This window comes from Crassostrea angulata, chromosome 10 (genome assembly GCF_025612915.1).
Source record: "Crassostrea angulata isolate pt1a10 chromosome 10, ASM2561291v2, whole genome shotgun sequence".
NCBI lineage: Eukaryota > Metazoa > Mollusca > Bivalvia > Ostreida > Ostreidae > Magallana > Magallana angulata.
This window is the reverse complement of record NC_069120.1, coordinates 52,543,329-52,568,486: the sequence shown is the minus strand read 5'-3', so window position 1 is coordinate 52,568,486 and position 25,158 is coordinate 52,543,329. Positions and strand designations below refer to the sequence as shown.

Below are 25,158 nucleotides of genomic sequence, written 5' to 3'. Positions count from 1 at the left end.
ACAAAAGGCTCATGGGCCACATTGCTCACATGAGCAACAATAGTCATAACTGATCAAACACGTTTTATGGACTCATATGCATAATATGTAGACAATTTAGCAGAGTAGACTTTGTTTAAATGATGTCAAACTTATATCCACATGTTCCTTTGCTACAAATTGAGCTCCTTTTGTGGCTTCAGTTTTTGAGAACATGTTAAATGATTTTTCTCTATTTTTACAAATGTAAAAATTCAACTCCCATTGCAGGCCCAACCTACTTCTATGGATTAAGATTTGAACAAACTCAACATTTCCTGAAGATGCTTACACACAAGTTTCAGCTTTTTTTTTTGGCCAATTGATTTTTTTAAAAGAAGATTTTATTCTATTAATGTAAAAAATTCCACCCTTTTCAGCTCAGGTGAGCTAAAATAAATTATAGTTAATCTGACACATACTTTAACAATACATAGCCATAACAGACTCACAGATGTACACGTCTTTTTAACTCAATGTTTATATTCATATTTATTTTGAGCAAAAATGTATAAATAGTTAATACAGTTATTCTCCTGATCAAGAAACCATAAAAAGATGAACTAGATATTACATAAAAATAACATTAACAGGATCAATTGCAGTATATCATATACAGGTGTAGTTTATAAATATAAATTCGTATAAAACATGTAAAACAATAACACAAACATACAGCTGATGCAATCAAATGTACTGGTCACAAGACTTAGTGATAAATGAATCTTGGAGTCTCGGGCTGATACTGGCTGTGATATGGAAAAGGTTATGTATTATTCTCTATTTCTGGTAATGGTTGTATCAGCCAACCAAAAGAAAAGGATTTTTATTTGTAATAGGAGATGGATTAACCAATACAGATGACTGTAAAAGAACAACAAGACATGTGGTTGATTCAGAAGACTTGAGTTATAAATTTTAGAAAATGAAGTATTTGAAAATTTTAATAAAAATCGAAATTCAATATGAATGTATATGTATGTACAATGGCATGTTATCAAATGAGAAAAAAAAATAAACTCTTTTTTTTATTTCTTTTAAATTTAAAGTGTGGGCAACTAAATTTTGATGTGGGCCCCTGGAATAACAAAGTTTAGTAGCCCACATGGCTAGCAAAAAATTCAAGTTAGTTTAAAACCCTGTGTAGTACTTTATCATTAGAACTATAGAGGTACATCATCATTCACACCGTAGATAGTACTTCAGCACTAGTATCACAGAGAGAAGGTAGTAGATCACTAGGTCCATGCCAAAATACAATAACTTGGGTAGAAACACCGTCCACACAAACAGATGGTACCGCTCGGTCACCACGAACACCGCATAGACCACCATCGGTAGTAAACAAGTCACTGCCACAGTGAAGTATACCTGGTGAAGGTCCCTGCAAGATGACAGACACATCAAAATACATCTATCTACTTCATGAACACTCAAGTTTTGTTCAAAATTTCTTACATCATGCTACAATAAAAATGGCCCCAAAATTGGATTTCTCTGTTAAAAACAAACTTCCAACTATCATAACTCTGAAAAATGAATTATAAAATATTAGTTAAAACTCTCACCAACGACTTGGATTGAGGGTGTTGAGCTTTGCAAGAAAGGCCATGAACCAGTAAATGGGACCAGCATAGGTAGCGAGGCCCAGGAGGAAGGCGACGGGGAAGGCGTTGTAATCTTCCTGTCCTACATAGCCCGCCCCCACATCCACAGTGGCTATACTGTTAGAGTTACCCTGACAACAGTGATAAATTGGGATGAATACTACTGAATATTTTATCCTTTTTAAACAAAAATAATTTGTTTTCAATCATTTGGAACAAAAACAACAAATAACATGTAACTATTTTCTGTTTGTCAATATGCATATAAATTATAGAATTTTCAAATATCAAATTCAAATGATATTCATAGTTAAAAATTTAATCAGTGGGGTTTATTGAATTAGATAGTTCATAACAGAAAGTCTCATTAGCATGTGATATATGGAACAACAAATAGCATGTAATTATTTCATGTTTGTCAATTCAATCTTATTTGTTATCTTTCAGAGAAAAGAGCAATTTCTTGCTAAACATCCTACAGTTCTTGTAAACAAAATATCCTTTGGCCAAGTTGTGATTACCTGAGAAAAGAAAGCAGCTCTTCCCATCCACACATAGAAGACTGCAGCAGCAGAGGGGGAGAGCACTAGTTTACATCCACAAAGCACAGACTGCTGGACTGTCATGAAGGCCACCAGTACAGTGTTATGAGGCCTCATCAATAAAACATGGAGGACTGTCCATGCTGTCAGACAGATATCCATATGTCCTACAGACGACCTTGAGGTTTGACCAGGAAGGAACTGACTGACCAATACAAGGAATACACACAGGAAGCTCAGCCTGGCCGGAAGGATTCCCCTGTACAGGAAACAAAAACAGAGATCTATCCAGATTGATGGAGACTGCTGTGAATGAAGATACATGAACTACAAAATTTTTATGGAATTTTCACTTTTGCAAGTAGAGAGTAAAAATATTTTATCAACTTGATAACACACTAATTACATGTGGTAGAAATAGCCCAATGATAATGATCTTGGTAAATACATTAAAATTATCTAAATTGAAATGCTTCAAAGAATTAGAGTACTGGTAATTGAAAAGTTTTATATTGAAGGATAAACAAAATGTTAGGCAACTCACCTGTCCACTTGAGGAACAAAGGGAAGAAAGAGGGCACCAGTTGAAGCACGGGACCAGAACACACAGAACAACCCCGCGGCTGACAGTATCGTCTGCACCCAGGTCAGCCGACGGGACTGCAGGACTAGAATGAGTAGAAGAGATACCGCCACCAGGACGGAGAGGAGTGTCCTGTTGTCTGCTCTGAAAGCAATACAAGTGTTAGCACTGATACTAATTTATCAGAAACCTGTTTGATAGAGATGGTGTTCATGAACGCATTAACATTTCAAATACCTACAACACAAATTTTGGCAAGCTTGTGTAAGGGCCTTCTCTGCCGAACATTCCTCAGAATTCAAATGTGGTATATTCTAAGTATACTGTGAAATCATTTAAATTCCTGGGGGCCAATTTTTGTGGATTCCATAAATTTACAGGTTCTTGTGGGGAAATTTTGTGTATTCTCTTACACCAACATAAGGAAATATGACTTATAAACTCTAATTGATTAATTCGTAGAGGATGCTATTTCGTAGATGAGACGCACCTAAAAATTCCACTAAAATTGAGCCACCACGAAATCTAATGATTCCACAGCGATTCAGAAACACACGTAGATTTTCATTTCAATAAAGCAAGTACATTTGTTATCTAACTTTTACAGAAATTTATGAAGTTACAATGTCAGAAATAAAACTTTTGAATGAAATTCAAACACCTGTTGACTTACAGAATCAGCCAGTCCCCAATGTCAGGTAGGTGGAGCCACTTGTTTCCTGTCTGGTTCCAAGACCTCATCAATCTTGCAGCCAGTAATAAAACAGCAGTGTTAAGTACTTCCTGTCTGAATTTGTCTGAGTGAGAGCCCTGATCACTCTCTACATCAGATTTGGGGCAGCTCCTCAGGAAATGGTTTGATGTGGAGGAGTTAAATGATGCATTACAAGGATGCTGATTTGTGTTCATGGTGAGGATTACTGACATCAAGTGGAGAATGTGGATGGAAGTGGAGAGGAAGTACCAGGTCTGGTGTTCTTCCTCCACGTAGCTGCTGGACAGCAGACTGACAGTGTGGAGGAGCGTCCCAGCGATCAGGAATCCCCCACACAGAGATCCACCTCCACAAAATGAACTCCGCATCCACTCCAGCACCTGCTATAGTATAATCAATATTCATTAAACCTCTACTTGTGGAGATGCTCTACCGGCACTGTACCAGTTATCGGCTAAAATGGTGAATTTATCAATATGTTAGATTATATCAATATTTAGAACCCAAAACATCTTGTTTTTGTGCATTTTAGCAAGCCCAAAATTTGCTCAGATTTTACGATCTATTGGCTTCATGATAATAACATAGTAAAACCCCCTGTACATTTCAATTTTATAATTTGAATTATGTCCCTTGTAGGGTCAGACTTAAGGTCGTAGGGGTTATGTTAGGTAAACAAAACTCTTACAACTATTCGTTCAGGCGTTCAACTATGCTGTGAATCTATTGGAATTAAGTGAATTCTTTTTGTTTATACATGTTATATGGGTTGATATTTTATGTCAAATCAAAGAAGGGATATAATAAGGCATCACAAAAAGGTAATGTTCTGTTTTTAGCTTATTACGTCACTTTCCCCACTGCTGAAAGTGCAGAGATGTAAATCAGCGGTAAACAATGATCATTTAAGCTCATGTTTAAAACATATTCAAGAAAGTTTTAAAGCAAAATTACTTTTCTTTATTCAAAACAGATGACTGAATTAAAAAATATAGGATAACAGTGTGCTATAAACCCGAACTCTCAGTTTAGCCGATAACTGGTACAGTACCAGTACAGTGTAGTTTGAAAAAGAAAGTCTAAAGAAATTTTTGTAATACAATAACATTTACACTTACATCCTTCATTGTTTTCTTGGCCTGGAGTGCAATTGTTGAGAGTACAAGCATAAGGGAGGCTACAGAGATTAAGTACCCGGACCCAGAGAACGGCCAAACAGACTGGAATTGTGTCAGGTGGCCGACCAAATACAAGGTAGAGATCACATGGACCATGACAACCCATCTTACCGGGCTCTGCTGACTCAGCAGGAGGAGGATCGCTGCCTATAATAGAAAAAACTGCCATTTTCCACACTTCGAAGCAGATTAAAAAAGTTCTACAATAGCGATTTTCTTCAAATTGTAATACATATATGAAAATAGAACAAGGTAATATGATTTTCTACCTTACCGGTATATGAAAAAATAAATACTAAATTCTACCATCTGGGTTTTAGTGGGGTCATCTCAAAATGCACCAAAATTTTGCTATATATTTGGAGTATTACAAATGTAGATTGGTACAATGGATTCATTCAAACATTAAGGAGAATAACTCTGGTAAAGGCATTATTCTGTAGATAAAATTTCAAAAGCATACACTTTCTACTTCTTTTTATGTTATCTCTTACCCCTACAAAGCTTCACTTTTATCATAATCTCATAAATGCACAATGGCAATAATCATATAACGAACAAGTTCCCTTAAAAAATCTAAATATTTTTAACTATTATATTTTTATTGTGTTCAATCTAAAAAATAGTATCGAAACAAGTTCTTAAAGGTATAAATACACTGTATTTTAATAGATTGTGCAAAAACATGCGCAATGAAAAATAAGGTTGGCCTCCTTAAAACAGATACTAGTAGATTGCATTTTAATAGAAAATATACACACACAAACACAATTCTTGTATAAATGAAAAAACAAGTACAGATACATCACCACAGGTCATACATTTCAACAACAATAACAAATTATTTAATAATTATTCAATAAAAACATTGAAACATTCCAAAGGTGATGAAAATAAGGTAGCAAGAGAAAAGCAATCTGTTCCATAAATAGGTAAACCCAAATCATTTTGATTGCCTTAAATTAGGTCTGATGATGCCACTCATTTTTATGGAAGAGGCAAAACTTATTTTGGAGAATCTTTTAATATGTGTATATAGTTTAAATACTTTTCTAAACAACTAATAACTCACTAAAGTCACTCACTGTCCACAATCCAATGGCACAAGTGATCAGAGCTGGTAGGTCGTAAGTGGTCAACTTTTTGGTGATGGTGCTTGTTGCCATGGTGATGACCTCGTTGTATTTGATTTGAATTTGATGAGCCATTGCACTACTTCTCTCCTGTGGAGTTAGGGATAACCATTTTGAATGGAGTTGACAAGTTGAATGGAAAAAACCTCTAACTTCTAGAATGAAGATTAAAAATAAAATGATTTTCAATAGCCAATCTGGTCCTGTCATTTATATTAGTAAATGATTTTGAACTAAGAGAAATGTGCTAATGTATGACATCATTTTTCTATAAACTAATATAGAAATGTACCAATGTAGGACATAATGATTAAACCCAGAACCAAGAAGCTAGACATAAACTTTATCCTCTTAATTGGGTTGCAATATATTGTATATTTAACTTGACTCAGAATAATTTGCTAAAAAATGTAGACATTGCATGACTTAAGGAATGAATTCAATATTTATTAGTTTGTAATATGGAAATCTACACATTCCAGTTCTAACCAGTTTATCAATCGATCGAAACCTTTAGCAACCTTACAAAAATCACCGACTGCCTGAAATTTTAAAGGTAACTAGCAATCATTGCAAAAAAAAAATTATATAACCACCTAACAAGGGTTTTGTTTTTTGTCTGCAATGGTTGCTACCTTTTTAACCCACATGAATCACCAAAGAAAACATTTCTTAATTTAAATATAATATGAGAGAGAGAGAGACACACATAGAGATAACAGAGATGATTAAAGACATGTCTGGAGAATCGGTAGTACTCAAACCATACAGAGAAGTATCCATAGTTACAGAGGGAGACTGGGCCATACATGACTGACAGATTTACCTGAATCGGCACCTGGCTGGTCCTCCCTCAGCAGATTCAGGAGCTGGATTGTGTTCCTCAGTAGTGAGGCTAACTGTTCCTCAGCACCTTGCTCTTGAACCATGTCCATCAGCAGGTGCCCTAGGTTGTTGCTAGGGATAGGAAGACCTAGCAGTTCTGACAATGTAGGAACAAGGTCAATCTGATCAACTTCTGACTCAACCACACCACCTGTATTTAAACATTGAGAATATACCACCTGTAAACAACAACAACTTTAATCAGAACACTGACAGTACACCACCTGTAATTAGAACACTGACAGTACTCCACAGTAATCCACTGATGCACCGGTGCATCACGGTATTTATTTTGACGATATTTGGATTGATTCATTTACCATTAATACAACACTACCTTTGTGAACTTTTTTTTATTTTCCAAAAATATCCGAGCTTCATATATCGGCTATTTTTAGTCCACGCACCTAATATGAAAGTACAAAGATGGCGGAAAACCTCATAAAGGTGTCAAAACAGTTATGAAGCTAAATCTGGAGTGTGGAAAACTTTCGGATAACTTGTTTATGAAAAAGTTGTGAATACAACACTAAAGTAATTTGTAAATTGTGCAACATTCATTTTCAATATAATGAAATCACTTTGGACATGTGTTAATACATTGACAGATTCAATAAATTCTAAGCCCTTATTCATGTTTTCACTTAGTTGCAATGTATTGTGAAATGTATCGTATCGCATCTCATGGATTGTGATATGTACCGAATCGGCTAAATAAATTAACGTCCCAGCCCTAGACAGTACACCACCTGTAATCAACAACACCTGTTTTCAAACATTGAGAGTACACCACCTGTATTCAAACATTGAGAGTACACCACCTTTATTCAAACATTGAGAGTTCACCACCTGTAATCAAACATTGACAGTATACCACCTGTAATAAGTACATTGAGAGTACACCACCTGTAATAAGTACATTGAGAGTACACCATCTGTAATAAGTACATTGAAAGTACACCACCTGTAATAAGTACATTGAAAGTATACCACCTGTAATAAGTACATTGACAATGCATCAAAGTACTGAAGTACTGAGGGGAGTTGATTTTATCGATTATCATTTATTTTAAAATCAACTTATCTTGCATGGCAATTAGTTTCTAGTCTGTATTTGAATTATGCACTTTTTTATTATAAGAATTTTAGACTTTTCTGACAAGAATTTCGAGAAACCCCATATGAATCATGTTGTGTAATATTTAAAGATAGATTTCAAACTATGTATAAGTAATCGAAGCAATTCTAAAAATTTTATGGATCTAAGCACTATTGATATCGAACTCTAGTCTCGTTCAACCAGACGCTCGGCTGTCTCCGTTAATCTCCGACAAGCAAGAGAGCCTTTCTGCTTGTCAGAGATTTATGGAGACAGCTGAGGCTTTGGTTGAACGAGGCTATATTAAACTCTGGCATAGGAATACATGAGACTATAAAAATATCTTAGTTGTTCGTATTATATAAAATCTGACTATTTTCATAGTGTTTATTGATAAGTTTCCTTGAAAATCAATGCTTCAGCATACATTACTTTGAATTTTTCTATTATTTTCAAGAACTAAGTCTTGTCAGCAGTGATGATTTGTGCTTAGGTCCAAACACTGTTTTACTTTCGGTTTGCATCTGAAAATTACAAAAACATCAATAGAAGTTAATATGAACTACGTTTTAGGTGAATGACTTACCTGTTTAAAAATGTTGGGGGTGGAAAGCAAGTTGGAGCTCGTTTCACACTTGGTGACAGTCTTGTTTTCCTCAGCAGCTCGCAAAATCCAGACGCCTGTCGCTTCGCCGGCATCAAAGACATGCCGCCAAAACTCCCACGCAGTATGACTGCATTAGAGCTGGCTGGGTGACTTTTCCAGCATAAAAGATATGATGCTACTTTAACGATAATTCTACGTGATATTTAAAAGAAAGATTGTTTAGTATTTATATATAATGCATGCATATATACATGCGTTTAGTGACAAATGTTGTTTATATACTGAAAACCAATTTTTATTTGCGGTGACTTTATTTCGCGATAAACTTTCGCGATAGGACTAATGTTCGCGACCAAGCCTTATCCAGACCTGTATTGTTATAAAAAATTATAGACAAAGGATTGGTTCGCGATGAGAAATATTCGCGATGACAAGGCTCTCGCTACTGGCACTGTACCAGTTATCGGCTAAAATTTAACGTTTTCTTTTCGTAATTCCTTATTTCTTGATATTTTTGGATAAAACTTGACATACTTTAAAAACTGAACTCCTTATTTATCAATCTGTTAGTTTATATCATTATTTAGAAACCAAAACATCTTGTTTTGTGCTTTTAAGCACGCCCTGAATTTGCCGAGGTTTTACGATTTACTGTACCAGTTATCGGCTTCGTGATAATAACATAGTAAAAATCCCTGTTCATGTTGATTTTATACTCTGCTAAATGTAGTTTGAATTATGCACCTTGTGAGGTCAGACTAAAGTATTCGGGGTCATGATACATTATAAACAAAACTCATAAAATAATCTGTTTATTATCATACGGTAATACACCAAATTGTATACTATTGAATACATAATTGTGCAATCAGGCGTTCAATTGCGCTACGAATCTCTCGGAAATTCGTGAATTCCTTTTGTTTACACATGTTAAATGTATTGATTTTATATGTCAAATCAAAGAAGGGATATAATATCGTACACCAAAAGGGATTATTCTATTTTTAACTTATTACTTCACTTCCCCCACTGCTGAAAGTGCAAAGATGTAAAATCAGCGGTAAACAATGATCATTTAAGCTCATGTATAAAACATATTCAAGAAAGTTTTCAAGCAAACTTACTTTTCTTTATTCGGAAAAGACGACTGAATTAAAAAATCTTGGATTGTCGCGTGCTATAAACCCGAACTCTCAGTTTAGCCGATAACTGGTCTTAGCCGATAACTGGTACAGTACCAGTAACCTCACGAAAATTTCTCGCACGCGAATTAAAGTTGGTTTACAGTATTGATTTCCTGAACACCATAGGTCACAGATTATTTACATGTTTGAATTGTATCCTTACTCTCTATCTCTCTCATTCAAGTCACGGGTGGTAAATGTCTTAATTCAGCCTACTAAGGTTTGATTGGACAAGGGTCAGTCAACATTTTCCATCAGCGAAGATGTTACACACAAGTAGTTAACGATCTCTATGGGGTTCAGGGGTAAACCCAGAAAGATGTCGATACCTAATAGTGCATTCTAATTACTACAATTGGCTGCAACTATAATTATCTAATAACAACATAAAATATTCAGTGTGCTATTAAAAGAAATAAAAGAGAAAAGAGAAACTTTTATTGCAAATCTGGCTCAACCTTCACAAAAATCTTAAAATCACCCCTCATTCTCCAACTCAAATCCTTTTTCAAAAAATTCATAAATTTGATATCAATACTCATGCAGACTTGAGGCGGAGTATTGACTTCAGAAAAGTTGGGGACGACGGGGCCTGATGAAGCCCTATTTCTTTTTAAGTTCTCTCTCTCTCTCTTGACATATATTGAAATTAAGTATTTCCAAACAAGAATAATATCAAATATTAGTATATATAAGAAAATTAGTTGTTTTTCGTTCTGTTGTACACTATCTTTAATGCAGTCACGTATCAACCACATGCTGGCTCTCTCTCTCTCTCTCTCTGTACCTGTGTTTCAGTTACATCTTAATAAAGTCACTCCAAATATGTATATAAATAATACCAAATATAAGAATAAATAAGGAAAATAACTGTTTTTCAACCGGCAGTGTACTAACTCACTGTTTCAACCTCATGCGTTGTTGTGGTGGCGGCATGCTTTTGATGCCAAAAAAGTTACCGGCCGACTTGGTCTAGCGAGCAGCTGACGTAAACATTGGCTGTCACGAAGTGTGAAAATCGTCGGTATTATGAAACCAGCTCTAATATGGTCTCGGGTGAATGACACCTGTTTTAAATGTTGGGGGTGGAGAGCCACCGGTGAGGTGCTGTCCTTGTTATGTTTACTTGGAGAAGAAGAGCGCTTACCGTAAAGTTATTTCACTTACAGGTGGGTGGGGATGAGGTTAAAGGGTTGATAGTGATAAAATATAAAATTTTGACATGAAAGAAAAGTGATTGAATTTTTGTTTGTAATTTTTTGTTGTAGTAATTTTGCATTTTCAATACAGTACTTATTATGACAACCTACAGAATTCTTCTCAAAGAAAATAAAATCATCTCATACAAGAATTTTATTTTACACACTGTATTCATTAGATATTAAAATGTTAACTCTCTTTAATCATTTCTTACCTTCAGTGGGTGCATTTACAATTCTTCCATTGGTAAAAATATTGATTTTGCCATTGGCTGTCTTTGGTAACAGTGTTAAACAATGGTGCAATGTGTTGCTTCAAACCTGTGAACAGCATATTGGTAAACCAATGGCAAAATAAAAGCCAAAGGCTACCAAAAGTGCACTTTGGTACCTCTGGTTAATAATGGTTACAAATTGTGATCAATGGCAACCAATAGCAGAGCTTTAGTTTTTAGAATTTCTTCTTTTTCAGTAATGACTAGCTTAACAGTACTAGGTGTTTTATTGCACTATTGAGGCAAAATGAAACTAGCTAGGCTTTGTATGATCAAGTGACATCCTGTAATATTCATTTTCCTAAAGAGCAATCATTTGTTCCATATATGTGCAATAATATATAGAGGTTACTGTTCCACAATACACCCTAGATAATTTTAAGTCATTTACGAATGTCAATGTTTTGCCAGTGGTAGAATCGTATGATCCACCAATATTAACCTATGAAAGAATTATGAATGCACCCAGAGTTGAATATGGAAGAGTTAAAGCAAATTCTATTTCTATTTCTCACATGTCTCATGCTAAAATTACATCCCACTCATTCAAAACTTAAGTTTTCATAGACTAGTTAAAATCAGCGAGATAAAATCCTACCAGGCATTACAAGTTGCTAATTTTTTTGTTAATTTAATTAAGTTGGCTTTGTTTATCATGCTGGAAATGTGCACCCAAAAACGCTGGGATTGAATGGTTAACCTTGGATTGAACTCATTCAGAGAGTGTCAGACAGTGGCTCTCATCCACTTAGCAACACAGAAACCGAGTATAAACACCAACCCTATAAGGCCAATGCCTTAGAAAGAACTTGAACTACACTATCTTTATGACATGGCAATATAACTCAAAATATTAAATCACATCAATTTGTGATTCCTTTTTTCATGATTAGTGAAGAGGAGAGTTAAAATCATTAAATCTGTTAACTTTTCTCTTTTGAACATCGTATGTGTTGAATGAAACACATACAAAGTGCAGCATCCCATTGTCAACTCGCCTCCTGCCACTCAACCATCTTTCCTAGACCAACTGACAAAAAATTTCCATGAATTTAAGAAAAAAAGTTTTGTTTATGGAATCAGGTGATAAATTTAGCCAAACCATCATATCATTCATTTAAAAAATAAGCAAATAAAATAAAATAAATAATTTTATGCCCCTTTTGGTATTGATTGTTATTGAATCAATTAGTTAATAGAGTTTTAATGCATCAACATAGAGGCAAGTAAGCATTGGGTCATGGGTGACTCAGGGTAATACCTGGTATGATGGACCTAACTGAGGGTCAGTTACTAAAGTGGCTTAAATGAGTTTACAATAAGTTGAGTTTTCTGGAACCCCTTTGAAAAAATCTGTATCACACAGACAAATTTAGGGTGGAGAAATCTACAAGCAACACCAAGATTAACCATCACTGAACACACCAAAGCTTGACAACAATTGTCACAGACTGACCTGTGCTGGACCTATGTTGGGTGGACAGGAACGCGAGTGGTACTCGAGTTTCACTGTAAGAAGCTCCCCCATGACTGCCCTGGTCACTCATTCCATGGTCCCCGCACACTATCAGAAGGTTGGGCAGTCCCTCTCCCTGCAACTATAAGGACAAGAGGATTGTAAGTGGGTGCTAAAACCAAGTAAGAGGCTCTTAATGCTAATACATTCAATGTCCTTAATACCAGTCGTGTACAGTCCAACCCATCTCTATGGGACTTCTTTTAAATTTGATTTTTTTACTGCATTGGATTGGATATAAAGTGTCAATGTACGTCCTTATAAATTCATCCAATGATTGGTTCTGTTAGAAATATACAGAGATAATTTTTCATAATTCACTTCTGAATGTATTGCACAATTTGATTACTTGAAGAAAAAGATCAACTCATTGCATGTCCACTGCTCAGAGTTAATAAAAAATATAAACAAAATTTAACAGCACCTGCCCAGATAATATCCAAACTAATACAAGGAAAGCAAGTCTTAGAAATGACTAAAAGTAAAGTGAAGAAAAAAAAAACATATAAAATTTAAGGGGAATAACTCCTCTGAAATTGAGAAATTCATAAAATATGTAATTCATTGTAATACAAATCAACAAATAAAAAATATATATATATAAATTCAAGATTTAGCTGCTTAAAATCTCCAAGCAAAATTAGCATATACATGTAAGTAGAAGAAAAAAATCTCCAAATTTCAAACCCTCAGGCCTCAAGTTTGCCAAATAAAGTACAGTTCACTAAATCCACTTTGATGCCTGTTGTTTTGTCCTTTGACTGATTCATTATATTCCTCCTACCTTTGTAAGTGATCTGTATACTGTGTCAATGACCTCGTCCATTTCTCGGAGCTTTGGAGGAACCAATGGACTGTTGGGACCAGCCAGATGACCAATGTGATCCAATCCTAGATAGTGCAAGATAAGTAGGTCAAAGTCCCCTGCAGAGAGTTCCAACGGCAAATGTCTGGTCACATTGTTGTCCACCTGAAACACAATTATGAAAATTAAAAACAAGCTCTAAGATCCTAGGCATCTCTTTGATAAATCTTAATACACAAATTGTAGGTTCTTTAATTGTAGCTTAATTCTGACAGAAGAAAAGTTCATTTAAAAGGAATGATACTCATTCTATCAGTATTAATTAACACCAATAACTTATGTAAATGACTTTGTGACATTTCTTTATGTATTTTAGGGTAAAATCTTGGTGTTAATGAATTAATATAGCACTAACATTATGAAAGCTAAATTCCATTTATCTGAAGTAATGCAAAGTCCTTTCACCTCTGTATAATCAGTGACAAAAAAGGAGGTAGTGCCTTCATATCTTGTAAAATGGTCGGAAAAAAGTTTGATCCATGTGTCATCCCCGAAAAATACGACCCTTCTACCGGCCCGACTTATCTGAGCCAAAATGTTGTCCCCCTCATATTTTGTTGAGCCGAAATTTAAGATGACATCAACAAAACCAGGAACACTGCCGGTCATCAGAGCCTGTAAAAAAAATGATGTTCCGTTTCATATGTCACATCAATTTACAAGAAGGATGGTAAAATCACATCAGTAAATCTTTATTAAAACATTTATATGTAATATACTGGCTATTTTCGCTACACAACAGTTCTAGATACCATATAATTTTATGCGTTGATATTGTGAAGTGACAAAGCCTGGTGAGTTAAGTACTTAGCAAGAACTGTTGATCCTGCTCCCGCAATAAACTGGACAGTGAATCTGCAGATCTTTATGTTTTACATACAGTTTTCTTTAATATACCTTGATTCTTGGCAAAGTCACTGTTGGAGTATGGGCTTTAGCCACTAAAGCCAAGTTTTGTGAGACTAATTTCTTTGTCATGGACATTGGAGTATCAGGGCTGAACAAGAAATCAGCTCTAAGAGCATCAATCAAAACCAAAACTGTTTTGTTGTAGTGACGTTTCAAAGGGGAAACCCCTGGCACGAGGGACCCTGATTGTTCCAGGACTGTCTCTGGTGTGGAAATCCCGATGAATTCTTTCTTTACAGGCATAAAATACGTAAGGAAAATGGCAAACCAGATCACAGCAGTGGTGAAAATCCAAAAACTCCATGCTGCCATCAGCTCTAATATCAATTCAACCAGCTGTCAACAAAAAACTATGTAATCTTTGCTACATGAAAATTAGTCTAATGTGGTAAACAAAGTTTTAAATAGGAATACTGTTGATTTTATAAAACTTCAGTTAAAACTTAAAACTAAAAGCCGGTCTGAAAATCAAACATTTTTGATCGGGTTCGGGGTTCTTTGTTATATCCAGACAATTCGTGTCAAATATATTCGAGTTTAATTTCCTGACTGTAAATTTTTCGCGAAATTGTTCACCATATTCACTTTAAATATATCTACGAAATGCATCTACACTGACTTGTTTAAGGTTATTACTATGTCTTTTAGAAGGAAATTCCAATTTTTGGATTATCTAAACTTATATTATGTTGATATGAAATTCTTTCCGCTAATATATCTATATATATCAATTAACGTTTCATGTATATATATCTTTTATATCTTAATTTTTAACTCATTCTATGATGGTTTGAGAAATTGTACAAATATTTCTCAATAAAAATACATTTTAAAAACAGCTGATGATTAGAATAAAATACCATTCGTATACTGGAGAATTAAGGAAATGAGCTTTATGAATTGTCAAATGTTAATAATATCATTCCTTTCAGTCAATCTGTCCAATCATGGGCGGTATCCAAATTAAAGAATCAAAACCCATAACAATGTACAAATATGTACAGTCTGTTAAATAAAGCCTATTATATGTTGCTAATCTCAATCATATCTTAATATATAGTTTTACAGTCACTGTTACAGGATGACCGGCGAACTGGCTATACATCCAGAACCCGTACGTCAGTCTGAATGAAAGGTACGTACGTGGGACTTAGCAGTCCCTGCTTAGAAAACTGTGTTCATGAGCCGATCCAAAAAAAAGAAAAAAAAGAAAGGGTATTGTGTTTGCCAGTGGGGGGGGGGGGGGGGTGTCCGACATTTATCGTTTTTATCATCGGTAAATTATTTACTTTGTGGATTTCACAGTTTGAATTTTTCAAGGGGTCTATCTCAACCTTTTTTTAAACTACTTAAGATTTGACTGACAGGAAGCATAAAAAATTAATCGATTTTTAGAAATAAAAATTGTGTATGTAGGTGTACTACCTATAGAAAGACAACTTCAAGTTGAAATAAATTGAAATGATAATTTCACTTCAATTATTATATACCCAAAAATGTGGGTTGGGGACAACTCCTTTATAATCGAATTATTTATATGTATTTAAGGAAAATGTTTGCTGCTACTTGCCTGTGTGCATGGTGTGAACTCAGGTATTGCTTTTATGAATTTACTTTTATTTATAGTTCTTCCGTGGCGCTTACAATTTCCACTGTTGTGGAATTATCAAATATTCTCTAATAAAATATTTATTAAAAATGAAACGCAATTATCACACAAATAAAGAGAAAACAAATTTGAAAATCAAAATCCTTTGTCATATTCTCTTTTTTGAACAGGTGACACATGGAAGCAATTTTCTCGCGCCCCTTCGAGCTGTCAAAAGTTTACCGACCAATCAAATTGAGGAATTTCAAATACTGTCCAATGAAATGCGATCTCAAGCGATTGGCACGTGGTTTGCGCGGTTTGTCAGATCCCGCGTGGTGGAAAGGAAATTGACAGTTTTGAAAAGAAGAAGGAGCTCATTTCGAAGTTTTACCTATTTACACGGACTTTCATCATGTCAGAATCACTTAAGATGAGACGAGGTATGTAAATCAATATTTTGAAATGGAAAGAAATGTTTGTCGTATCTTGTTGTTTGATTCTTTATCAAAAATCGTTGACACCACGTGCTCGATGTTCGTACAACAAAGAAACACGCATCACAACAACGCGCTGCGATTAAAGTTTACGTTGATTTATAATTTTTTATTCCTATATGCGACATGCAATGGCTTTGTTGGTGTATTATTTTTTCTTTGTGTGTATTTGGAAGCATTTAGCGCGAATTTGTGAATAATTGATGCATCTGTCAATGTTGTTGACCGTGAAGTGACACTTGCTCACAACAACCTGCTAATGTTAGCCGTTTAATTGTTCTGAAAACAGTACTCTAAACACTTTGACTGCCCTCGGATAGCCGATGACATGAAATTTATAATTAATTGTGTGGGATAAGGCACTGCTCAGTGTGTCAAGGCCACTGGGATACTTGTAAACAACACTGAAATAATTAGAGAAACTTCAAAATGTCAAAAAATAAATTTAAATTTAAATCTTTAAAAAAGCCATTGACAGAAGCTTATTTTTTAACCAATCTTTGTTATATTCCTGCCAAAAAGGGGGCTTTTTTTTGGTGTAATGAAAATAAGGGGGGTTGCTATCAAAATATATTTGTAGGAAAAATGTTTAATTTTTCACCATTTTAAAGAGTTTAATCCTATTATTTTTTCACCTACAGTTCGTGATTTCAAATTTGCAAGGCCATGGGAAAATGACTATGACTCAGATTCCAGGAAGGATGATGATGGTCTAAGTGATGCAAGACGCAGGCGAGGAAATTTACCCAAAGAAGCTGTCCGCATCCTGAAAACGTGGCTGTATGAACACAGATATAATGCTTATCCTTCTGACCAGGAAAAGGTTTATCTCTCATCAGCTACAAATTTGACTGTTCTGCAAGTGTGCAACTGGTTCATAAATGCTCGTCGGAGAATTTTGCCAGAAATGATTAAAAAGGATGGCCAGGATCCTCTCCAATACACCATCACCCGCAAGCACAAGCAGTCCCTGTTAGACCGAGTCACATTCACTCCTGGAGGGTATGGCTCGGATAACTCCGGGGATAAAAAGCTGGTGGAGCCGGATGGCTACATGTCCGACTGTGAGGCTTCCTCCAGTGACTTTTCCTCCGAGCCAGAATCGGCCTCGCCTGATGTCAGCGAATCACGAACCAGAGGAGACAGCTTCTCTCAGGAAAACCCCTCACCACCCTCGTCCCCCTCCAGCAATCCACAGAACGCAGACCTTTTCAAGTCGTTTTTCATGCTGGTTGATGTGGCTCTGAATCAGATTCCTAAAGAATCGGGCAGCGAGACGACCGACTCCTCCAACTCCTCAGTGTAGTTGTGGGAGTGACTGCCAATGCATGTTTAAATGATTCACTTCTTGTATATGCTCATTCCAATTTTCATAATTCATATGTTTATATATCAATACATATTTACATTTATTGTTGAATCATGTTAAAAATGCAGTTTTTTGACCTACAGACTAAAAACATCAAGATCTAATAACTGGTGAAAAGTAATCAGGTTGTGCAATAGGCATATTAAATTTTTGCAGGTAATTAAGCTGTAAACTGATAATGTTAGGCCATTTGTGTTCATCGATAGTAAATCCCAAGCAATGAGAAGTGATGTCTTGTAAATATGATACATAGTAGATGATAGACTTTGTGTGGTCTTGTGCCATGATATTGCAATAGTATATTGAATTGCTTTTCATTGAATACGATTTGTGCTAAATTCTTTGTGATTTAAAAATGTTGCTGATGGGATGGATTTTTGTGATCGAAATTCTTTTTATTAGATTTTTAACTATCTCTACTTATTGGATCATGTTTTTGAGTTATATGACAGTTAAACTGTGACTTTTCTATGTACTTGTACTACTAATTCTGCCATTTTTCTTTGTGTACTTTTACTAGGTTATGATTATGTATTTATGATTAAACCTGTAAATGATCTCCGAATTTTTAATTGATGCATTTCTGTAATGTTTGTTCAAGGGATTGTATACATTAAAATATATGTAAATCTGACATTTGTTATGTATCTTGAGAACATGAAAGTCTAACAGAAAAAAAAAGATTTTCAAGGTTTACTGCTATAGATTGCTGCAAATGTGAAGGTCAATGAATAGATGCTTCAACTGAAAAGAGCTGATGCTTCTGGCTATAAAAGTGGACAAGTATAAACTGGTCAGCAATGTAGAGACCTTTAGACAACACTCCTAGTCCTAGAGTGATGTGTTAAACAGTTGATGTGTGACTACATATCCAAGTACCCAGTAGTTCTGGAGAAGATTTTTAGCAACCACTGCATATTTCCCTTATCATCTCCCTTTGTGCAAGGACCACATTTCTTCTTCATTTAATGGTTCTTGATACTGGTATATGGTCCACAGTCAAAGTTTACACACATTGGATACATGGGCTTGTAAAAAAAATGTTAAGCCTTTATCCTGAAAAAAGGGTATGTGAGACTATCTTCTCAAGAACCACTGCATAGGAAATGCAAATTATGATGTAAATTCCTGATAGCTCCTACATGACCAAAATTGGGTGCCTCATGGAAGCGTACGAAGTTCAAAATAGAAATATATAGGGAAAAATCTTTACAGTGCATCATGCCCTGTGATATTAATTGATGACGGTATTTTGCAACAAGATTTAATTGTATTGGCAAATTGTTTACATCTCCACATTCGTATGTCTAACTTAACAGCGCAGTTATAATGGCATCAGACTTCATCAGCAGATCCCAAGTTCAAATTTGGTGGAGTATAGGACTCTTAAGAAAGTATGGTCACCATTTTTGCTAATGAGGATCGCAATTCGCAAAGCTCAACAAATAAACATCTCATGATCTAAAATGCTATTATCTGTAATATTATTATGAATAACATCGGCTCAAGCCACAGTCTTTAAAAAGTTATATCTCATTAAATGCTGATATACAAAACTGAAAAACTTGAAGCAATACATGTACAACAGGGACTCTCTTTAATTCAATATTCATTTCAAGTGAAACAATCAATTATAATCAATATAATGAATTAATTCATCCATCTTTTCATTGAGACATAAGTTATTGCCCTTGAAAGACCAGCATTACATTAATGAATATTCAATATTGTAATCCTACAATAACTTTCAATTTCAATTAACAATTGGTCATTTTAAAAAAAAAAAAGACAATATGTACATCAGTAGTTAAATAATAGCATGAAGGTAATCAGTCTTAATGATCAAGCTTGTATATGAGCATTTAATTTTAAAATAAATTACACATTCGAAAATGATATGTACATAATAAATTAAGGTGGTATAGGACATCTGTCGATATAAATGCAATCTAATTAGATTGATATAAATGTGGATTAAAGTACTTTATAATTGAAATACTTTCACCAGTTTAGAATTTTCAAATTTTACAATATTTAACCAAACCATGGCTTTAAAAATATTAAGAGAGGTAAAAATTGTAAAACACACAAGTGGGATTCGAATTCATGACTTACAGATTCGTAGTAAACTCTCTTACTCACTGCGCTTCACTGTTAGGTGACCATACTGGGAGAGAACCAATTTATATAATTACACTTTATTTTATGTTTATTTTGATAAACAATACGTCACAACATGAAGTGTACCATACCACCTTAACAGAGACTGCTTCTACAACCAGATTGACATTTGACACGTGTAAAAATATCCCGTTTAATGGCTATGCCAGCATACTTATAATTCAAACAGGTAGAACATATGAACACATCTTAAAACTGGTCCAGAAAGAACAGAGGACCCCAGAATGAAGGCATGTTCTTATTACCAGGAATTCAAAATTCTTCTATGGGAGCACATCAAGTGTAAGATAATCTAGATACTGTATTTAATTACGTACATGTAGCAGAAAAACAAGGCATGCAAGTTATTGTCAAATTACTGTATACAGTAACACAGGCTTATAGCCAACACGCTTATAATGATTTGATGCTTATTGTATGGTGATTTTCATTCCCAGTGTGGGTTTTAAACATTGTATTACTAAGGGATTTGAAGAATTAGTTTATAACAAAACAAAGTTGCAAGTCCCTGGCATTTCATTATAAGCGTGTTTTACTGTACATTCACAAATCTAAGATACAAAAGAATACACTTTATATCAAAGCATGCAATTTCAACATTTTGGGAGGTAAATACTGACCTAAATATAAATTGTTCAAGTCATTAGATATAACAACAATTATTTTATTGATATAAATAAATCAGACATCAACAATGCTTGTAGGGTTCTATCAGGTATTTAGAGAAGTTCTTGATCTTCTCCACTCCCCTCACTTCATCTTCCTGTAATGGCAGCCTGACCACGTTAAAATCTTCATACAAGTCTGCGATCTGAACAAAAGAAGAATATCTGACATCTTTATCTGCATAATTGCCAATTTTTGTTTTGATTTTAAACATTTCTCCCAACAACTAATATTATTCATCTAAATAAACATGCAAAATGTAAAATTTTGATTAGATTTTTCAAAGTAGAAAATTCAAAATATAATGCATGTTACAGGAAAACAAATTGCCAGAAAAAAACGCAAAACTATGGTACAATTATACCAAACCTTTCTAAAAACATTGGTCAACATTTTGTTTAGAATTCTTCAATATGCACTTTTCTAATCCTATTTAGATAATCTCATATAAAGGGGAATAACTTTGTGGATATAATTTTCAATCTATTGGTGATATTACCTGGTCCAAATACTTGGCCTGAATTCGATGCCGGGCTTTACAGAGCTTGCATGGTTCTTCCCCTTGTTTTAGGAACAGAAGTTGATTGACAACAATATTGTGTGTGTCTATACCATACTGGGTCAGTTCCTGCACAAGCCTCTCTGTCTCATACAACGATAAGAACTCCGCTATACAAACACACACAAACGTCGTTTGGTCCTGTAAGCAGATATTTTGATATAGTTACTTCATTAACACACTACTCTTAAATTTACACAGAATAGTGCAAATCAAAGGACAAAAATGAAATACAAAAGAAATAATTTTTCTTATAGACTTGCCGCATTTTTGAATTGTTCATTCACTTGTCTTATTGTGCCCATCATTTCATCCAGCTTAGTAGACATCATGTCTGAATTAACGTCTTGCATGCCCAAAATTCCAGCCATCTGTAAAAGAAATGTATATAAGACTACCGGATAACTCAAATATGCATAAAAAAATACACATTGCACACCCACAAATAAAATGCCTAGAACATCATGCACATTACAGCATTATTTCTACATCTCAAACCCAAAAATTCATACAGTGTCACTTGTTAATTGAATATGAAAATTCCATAATTCCAGTGGAATTTGAGACTGTGTACCTGGGAAACAAATGGTCCAATCTTATTTTTAAGTCTCAAAATTTTCCCAAGTCCTTTCTCTATTACAGAGGGAAATGAAAGCAACCTCAACGTGTGGCCGGTCGGAGCTGTGTCAAACACCACACAGGAAAAGTTCATTCCCTTGACAAGTCTGCAATATATTACAACATAAAAATATTGATCATTGTCGTATATTAATATATTATAGCATTTTCAGTCCCATTTTTTCCGTGTATTCCTGTGAAAAACACAGGAGATTCAAGTGTTTTTTTTGTACTGTGATTTCACCATGGTTCAGTATATTTAATAAGGGACATGTATATCGTAAATAAGGTTCTGATTATCTACCCTGGTAAATATGATAGAAATACAAGTATCAGTACAGGCTTAAATTAAAACATGCAAATTTGACTATAAAAGATGTTACAAGTCAAGATTGTATATCTAAGACACAAAATCATACTTCATGACTTCAGCAAAACTCATGGCTTCATCAATTCCAGGGAACGCACTAAGTAAGTCAGAGACAACAGTCTTGCTCATGCTCATCACATCTGAAGAGAATAAAGATAACGTAAAATATAGTTGAAAACAGTGGTATTCTTCGTTATTATTATAAGAATAGCATAAAATGATGATATCATTACTGATGCAAAAAACTTACCTTGTTCAAAATATTCATCAGGTAATTCAGATAACCCTACATTTGGATCTATTTCCTAAAATAGATTGGAAATATTTTTAAGAACTATTCTTATGCTTGTTACAATACTGAAATATCTTCATGTTTTCATTTACAGAAATTTGACACTCACCATTGCATACAAGTTCTGAAAACCCTTGACAAGGGTTGGAACTTTAGAAAATTTCTGACTGAATGCATCTGAAATATTATGGGCAGGATCGGTTGAAATGATCAGAACACTTTCACGAACTTTGGCCAGCTGTGTGGCCAAACAGCAACTACAACAAATCAGAAAGAATATGTTCAGTATATAATATTGATATACAACTGTCGTTAATATAAGCATACTGCATACAATAAATTGGCTTATAAAAAGCCTATTCCTATTTATTTTGAAAATTCAGCGAGTTCACTGTAAGATTATGAATTCCTGATCATCTTTTATAGTTTTTTAAATTTTTGTGATATCTGGTATTGACAGTTTTGACAAAAACTGGTTGGCATGAGAAACATTCACGATGACAAAGCTCTTGTAAACCTTGCAAATATTTCTTGCATAGAAATAAAAGTTAGTCCATAGAGATTTCTATAAATACACCACTTGGTGTGTTAATTACACATATTATATGCTGAGAAGGATGATATTTTGAACAGTACAGCTAAATTTAGCATATACATTTTTTAATTTTACATAAAAATTTTTTTATAACAAGCACAGCGAGAGATGTGCAAAGTCAGCCTCGCAAAAAGTTTCAACAGTGCTTTAGCAAGGCGATAAGACTAATTTCATGTATGTCTTATTAATTAATAGATGGAAAAATATAAAAACATTTCATCAAATATATCTTTTAAATACAGAGTAAAGTTATCAACTTATAAAATAGATAAGCATTGAAAGAAGAAATAAAAAAATCTTGGAATCACGCACTTTCCTTTGACTCTCTCTGAAGACACAACTTTTACATTTTACATAGGAAATAAAGCGTCATAATTGATACTGAGCATTCGTTTAACTTTGGCTTATAATTTGAGTAGGCACTGGAAGGCAGATCCTACTGTCTGAGTTTCAAGCCCAAAAATCTGTGCTTGGCGCAACAGTCACCGTTTTCATATTAAATTATTGATAAAATTTCAGGTGGTGCGTATGTACTGAATATGTATCCGGTAATGAGCAAAAAACTAAATACCGGTACAAAAGCTCCAACAGATTTTTGTTTGCTGATAATGATTAAACAAAAAATAAGAATACATTAAATGGCGAACCTTACAGTTTACACTTTAAATAAAATCATGTAAAATGTAACCTTCATTACAAATGTCTATCTACATAACATGATGTATGCTAGATAGAATGTTCTATCATCAAAATGACAGATGTCCTACGGACCCGGTTTAACGATAGAATTCGTCCCATATATACTCACTTCGTAGAAAAAAAAAAATTATATCATGCTGTATCTCGCCTAAATTCTCATATGATTGGTCTCAATTACCTACAATGTTGCTCTTTCTTAATCCCATATAACCACATTAACTGTTTTTGCAACGAAATCGCTACCACTTTATCATCACGTTTAAAAATTTGTTGTTTATGGTTGCCATGTTAACGAAAAAACCTGAGACATTCCAAGTGCGATTTCCGACAAAATGGCAGGCAAATTCAAACGCATAATTTAACAAAATGCTTTGGTACGACTCAATAAATGGATATATTGTGGTCTAAACTACATTTGCATGTTCAAAAAGGTTTGTAATGTATAAAAATATGTTTTTCCTCAGAATATTATTTTTAACAGACTTAAAATCGACGCGAAGCTGACCCGCTTCGAGGCTGCTACATTGCAAGTATATGGGACGAATTCTTACTGTGACCTGAGCGTAGCCTGGTCACGGTAAGATTATTCTTTCTAGATGTATGTAACCATTAATATCAGCAACGCCCAATGAAAGGTTGCACATGCCACTTTGACATTTTCAAGACAACCTTGCATTTCCATTTCCTTCCATCCTGCATTTTGATATAGCTCTTCCATATTTCTAAAAATATTTATGTTAAAAACGTGTGGTGTGACCCACAGAAATATAATGGATTAATTTATCTAATTTTGGTTTTGATCATACACGTCATACACCCAGTTCAATATTTTGTGATGAGAATTTCCCAGGAAAACATTCCAGTGATTACCTTGTTGTTGTCTTCCCAACACCTCCTTTACCACCTACAAACACCCATTTTAATGAAGTTTGCTCAATAACATTACGCAAAGAGGGTTCCAACTCCTCAGTTTCATCCATTTTAACGTGTACTTCCGGTGTAATTATTTTTGATAATTTGTTCGCAAAAAGAATTTTTTTATTGTCATATCGTTCCAGGAACAATTCGGCCCCCGACTTGTGTTGAACTGTTTAGATTAAAAATAATTCCCGAAATTTTGTTCAACCATGCTAGATAAGTGAACTGGCGTGCGACCAGTTCTCGCCGAGTACCCAATCTCTCACCAGAGGGCGCGTTCCGCAAGCACAGCGTTATACGTCCTCTGGTGAGAGATTGGCCGAGTACCATTTCTCGCCAGTACATTGTGTCGTAATTTTTGTCTATAACGCGCAAAAAAGGCATATTATGCTTTGAAAACAAATTTTCCTGCAAATATTAGGCTGTGGAAATTATGTTGAAATTATATCAATCAATAATAATACCAATAATGACTTATGGGTCTGAAATAT

The 25,158-nt window shown here is 34.5% G+C and overlaps 3 protein-coding genes across 5 annotated transcripts; 1 reads left to right on the top strand and 2 right to left on the bottom strand.

Moving 5' to 3' along the window:
- Window positions 1–453: 453 nt before the first annotated feature.
- Window positions 454–14,802, bottom strand: LOC128167339 (GPI ethanolamine phosphate transferase 2-like). 3 transcript variants are annotated; one of them, XM_052833001.1, is made up of 12 exons: window positions 14,304–14,802; window positions 13,812–14,021; window positions 13,326–13,511; window positions 12,482–12,623; window positions 6,603–6,812; window positions 5,729–5,931; window positions 4,584–4,790; window positions 3,424–3,845; window positions 2,712–2,894; window positions 2,147–2,426; window positions 1,587–1,756; window positions 454–1,402 (listed from the first exon to the last, which is right to left on the bottom strand). In XM_052833001.1, the coding sequence occupies exons 1-12, from the start codon at window positions 14,625–14,627 to the stop codon at window positions 1,198–1,200; spliced, it is 2,742 nt and encodes a 913-aa protein (XP_052688961.1). In that variant the 5' UTR covers window positions 14,628–14,802; the 3' UTR covers window positions 454–1,197. The 3 variants fall into 3 exon arrangements, with proteins under 3 accessions (XP_052688961.1, XP_052688960.1, XP_052688962.1); XM_052833000.1 differs by having other exon boundaries at window positions 456–1,402; window positions 3,424–3,848; XM_052833002.1 differs by having other exon boundaries at window positions 460–1,402; window positions 3,424–3,848; window positions 14,159–14,440.
- Window positions 14,803–16,188: 1,386 nt separating this feature from the next.
- Window positions 16,189–18,403, top strand: LOC128166216 (homeobox protein TGIF2-like). Its single transcript, XM_052831227.1, has 2 exons — window positions 16,189–16,346; window positions 17,042–18,403. Exons 1-2 carry the CDS (start codon window positions 16,319–16,321, stop codon window positions 17,704–17,706), a joined length of 693 nt encoding a protein of 230 aa, XP_052687187.1. The 5' UTR covers window positions 16,189–16,318; the 3' UTR covers window positions 17,707–18,403.
- Window positions 18,404–19,343: 940 nt separating this feature from the next.
- On the bottom strand, window positions 19,344–24,773 carry LOC128167836 (ATPase ASNA1 homolog). Its single transcript, XM_052833764.1, has 8 exons — window positions 24,620–24,773; window positions 22,565–22,712; window positions 22,414–22,468; window positions 22,213–22,303; window positions 21,750–21,900; window positions 21,439–21,546; window positions 21,116–21,316; window positions 19,344–20,761 (listed from the first exon to the last, which is right to left on the bottom strand). Exons 1-8 carry the CDS (start codon window positions 24,727–24,729, stop codon window positions 20,639–20,641), a joined length of 987 nt encoding a protein of 328 aa, XP_052689724.1. The 5' UTR covers window positions 24,730–24,773; the 3' UTR covers window positions 19,344–20,638.
- Window positions 24,774–25,158: the final 385 nt, after the last annotated feature.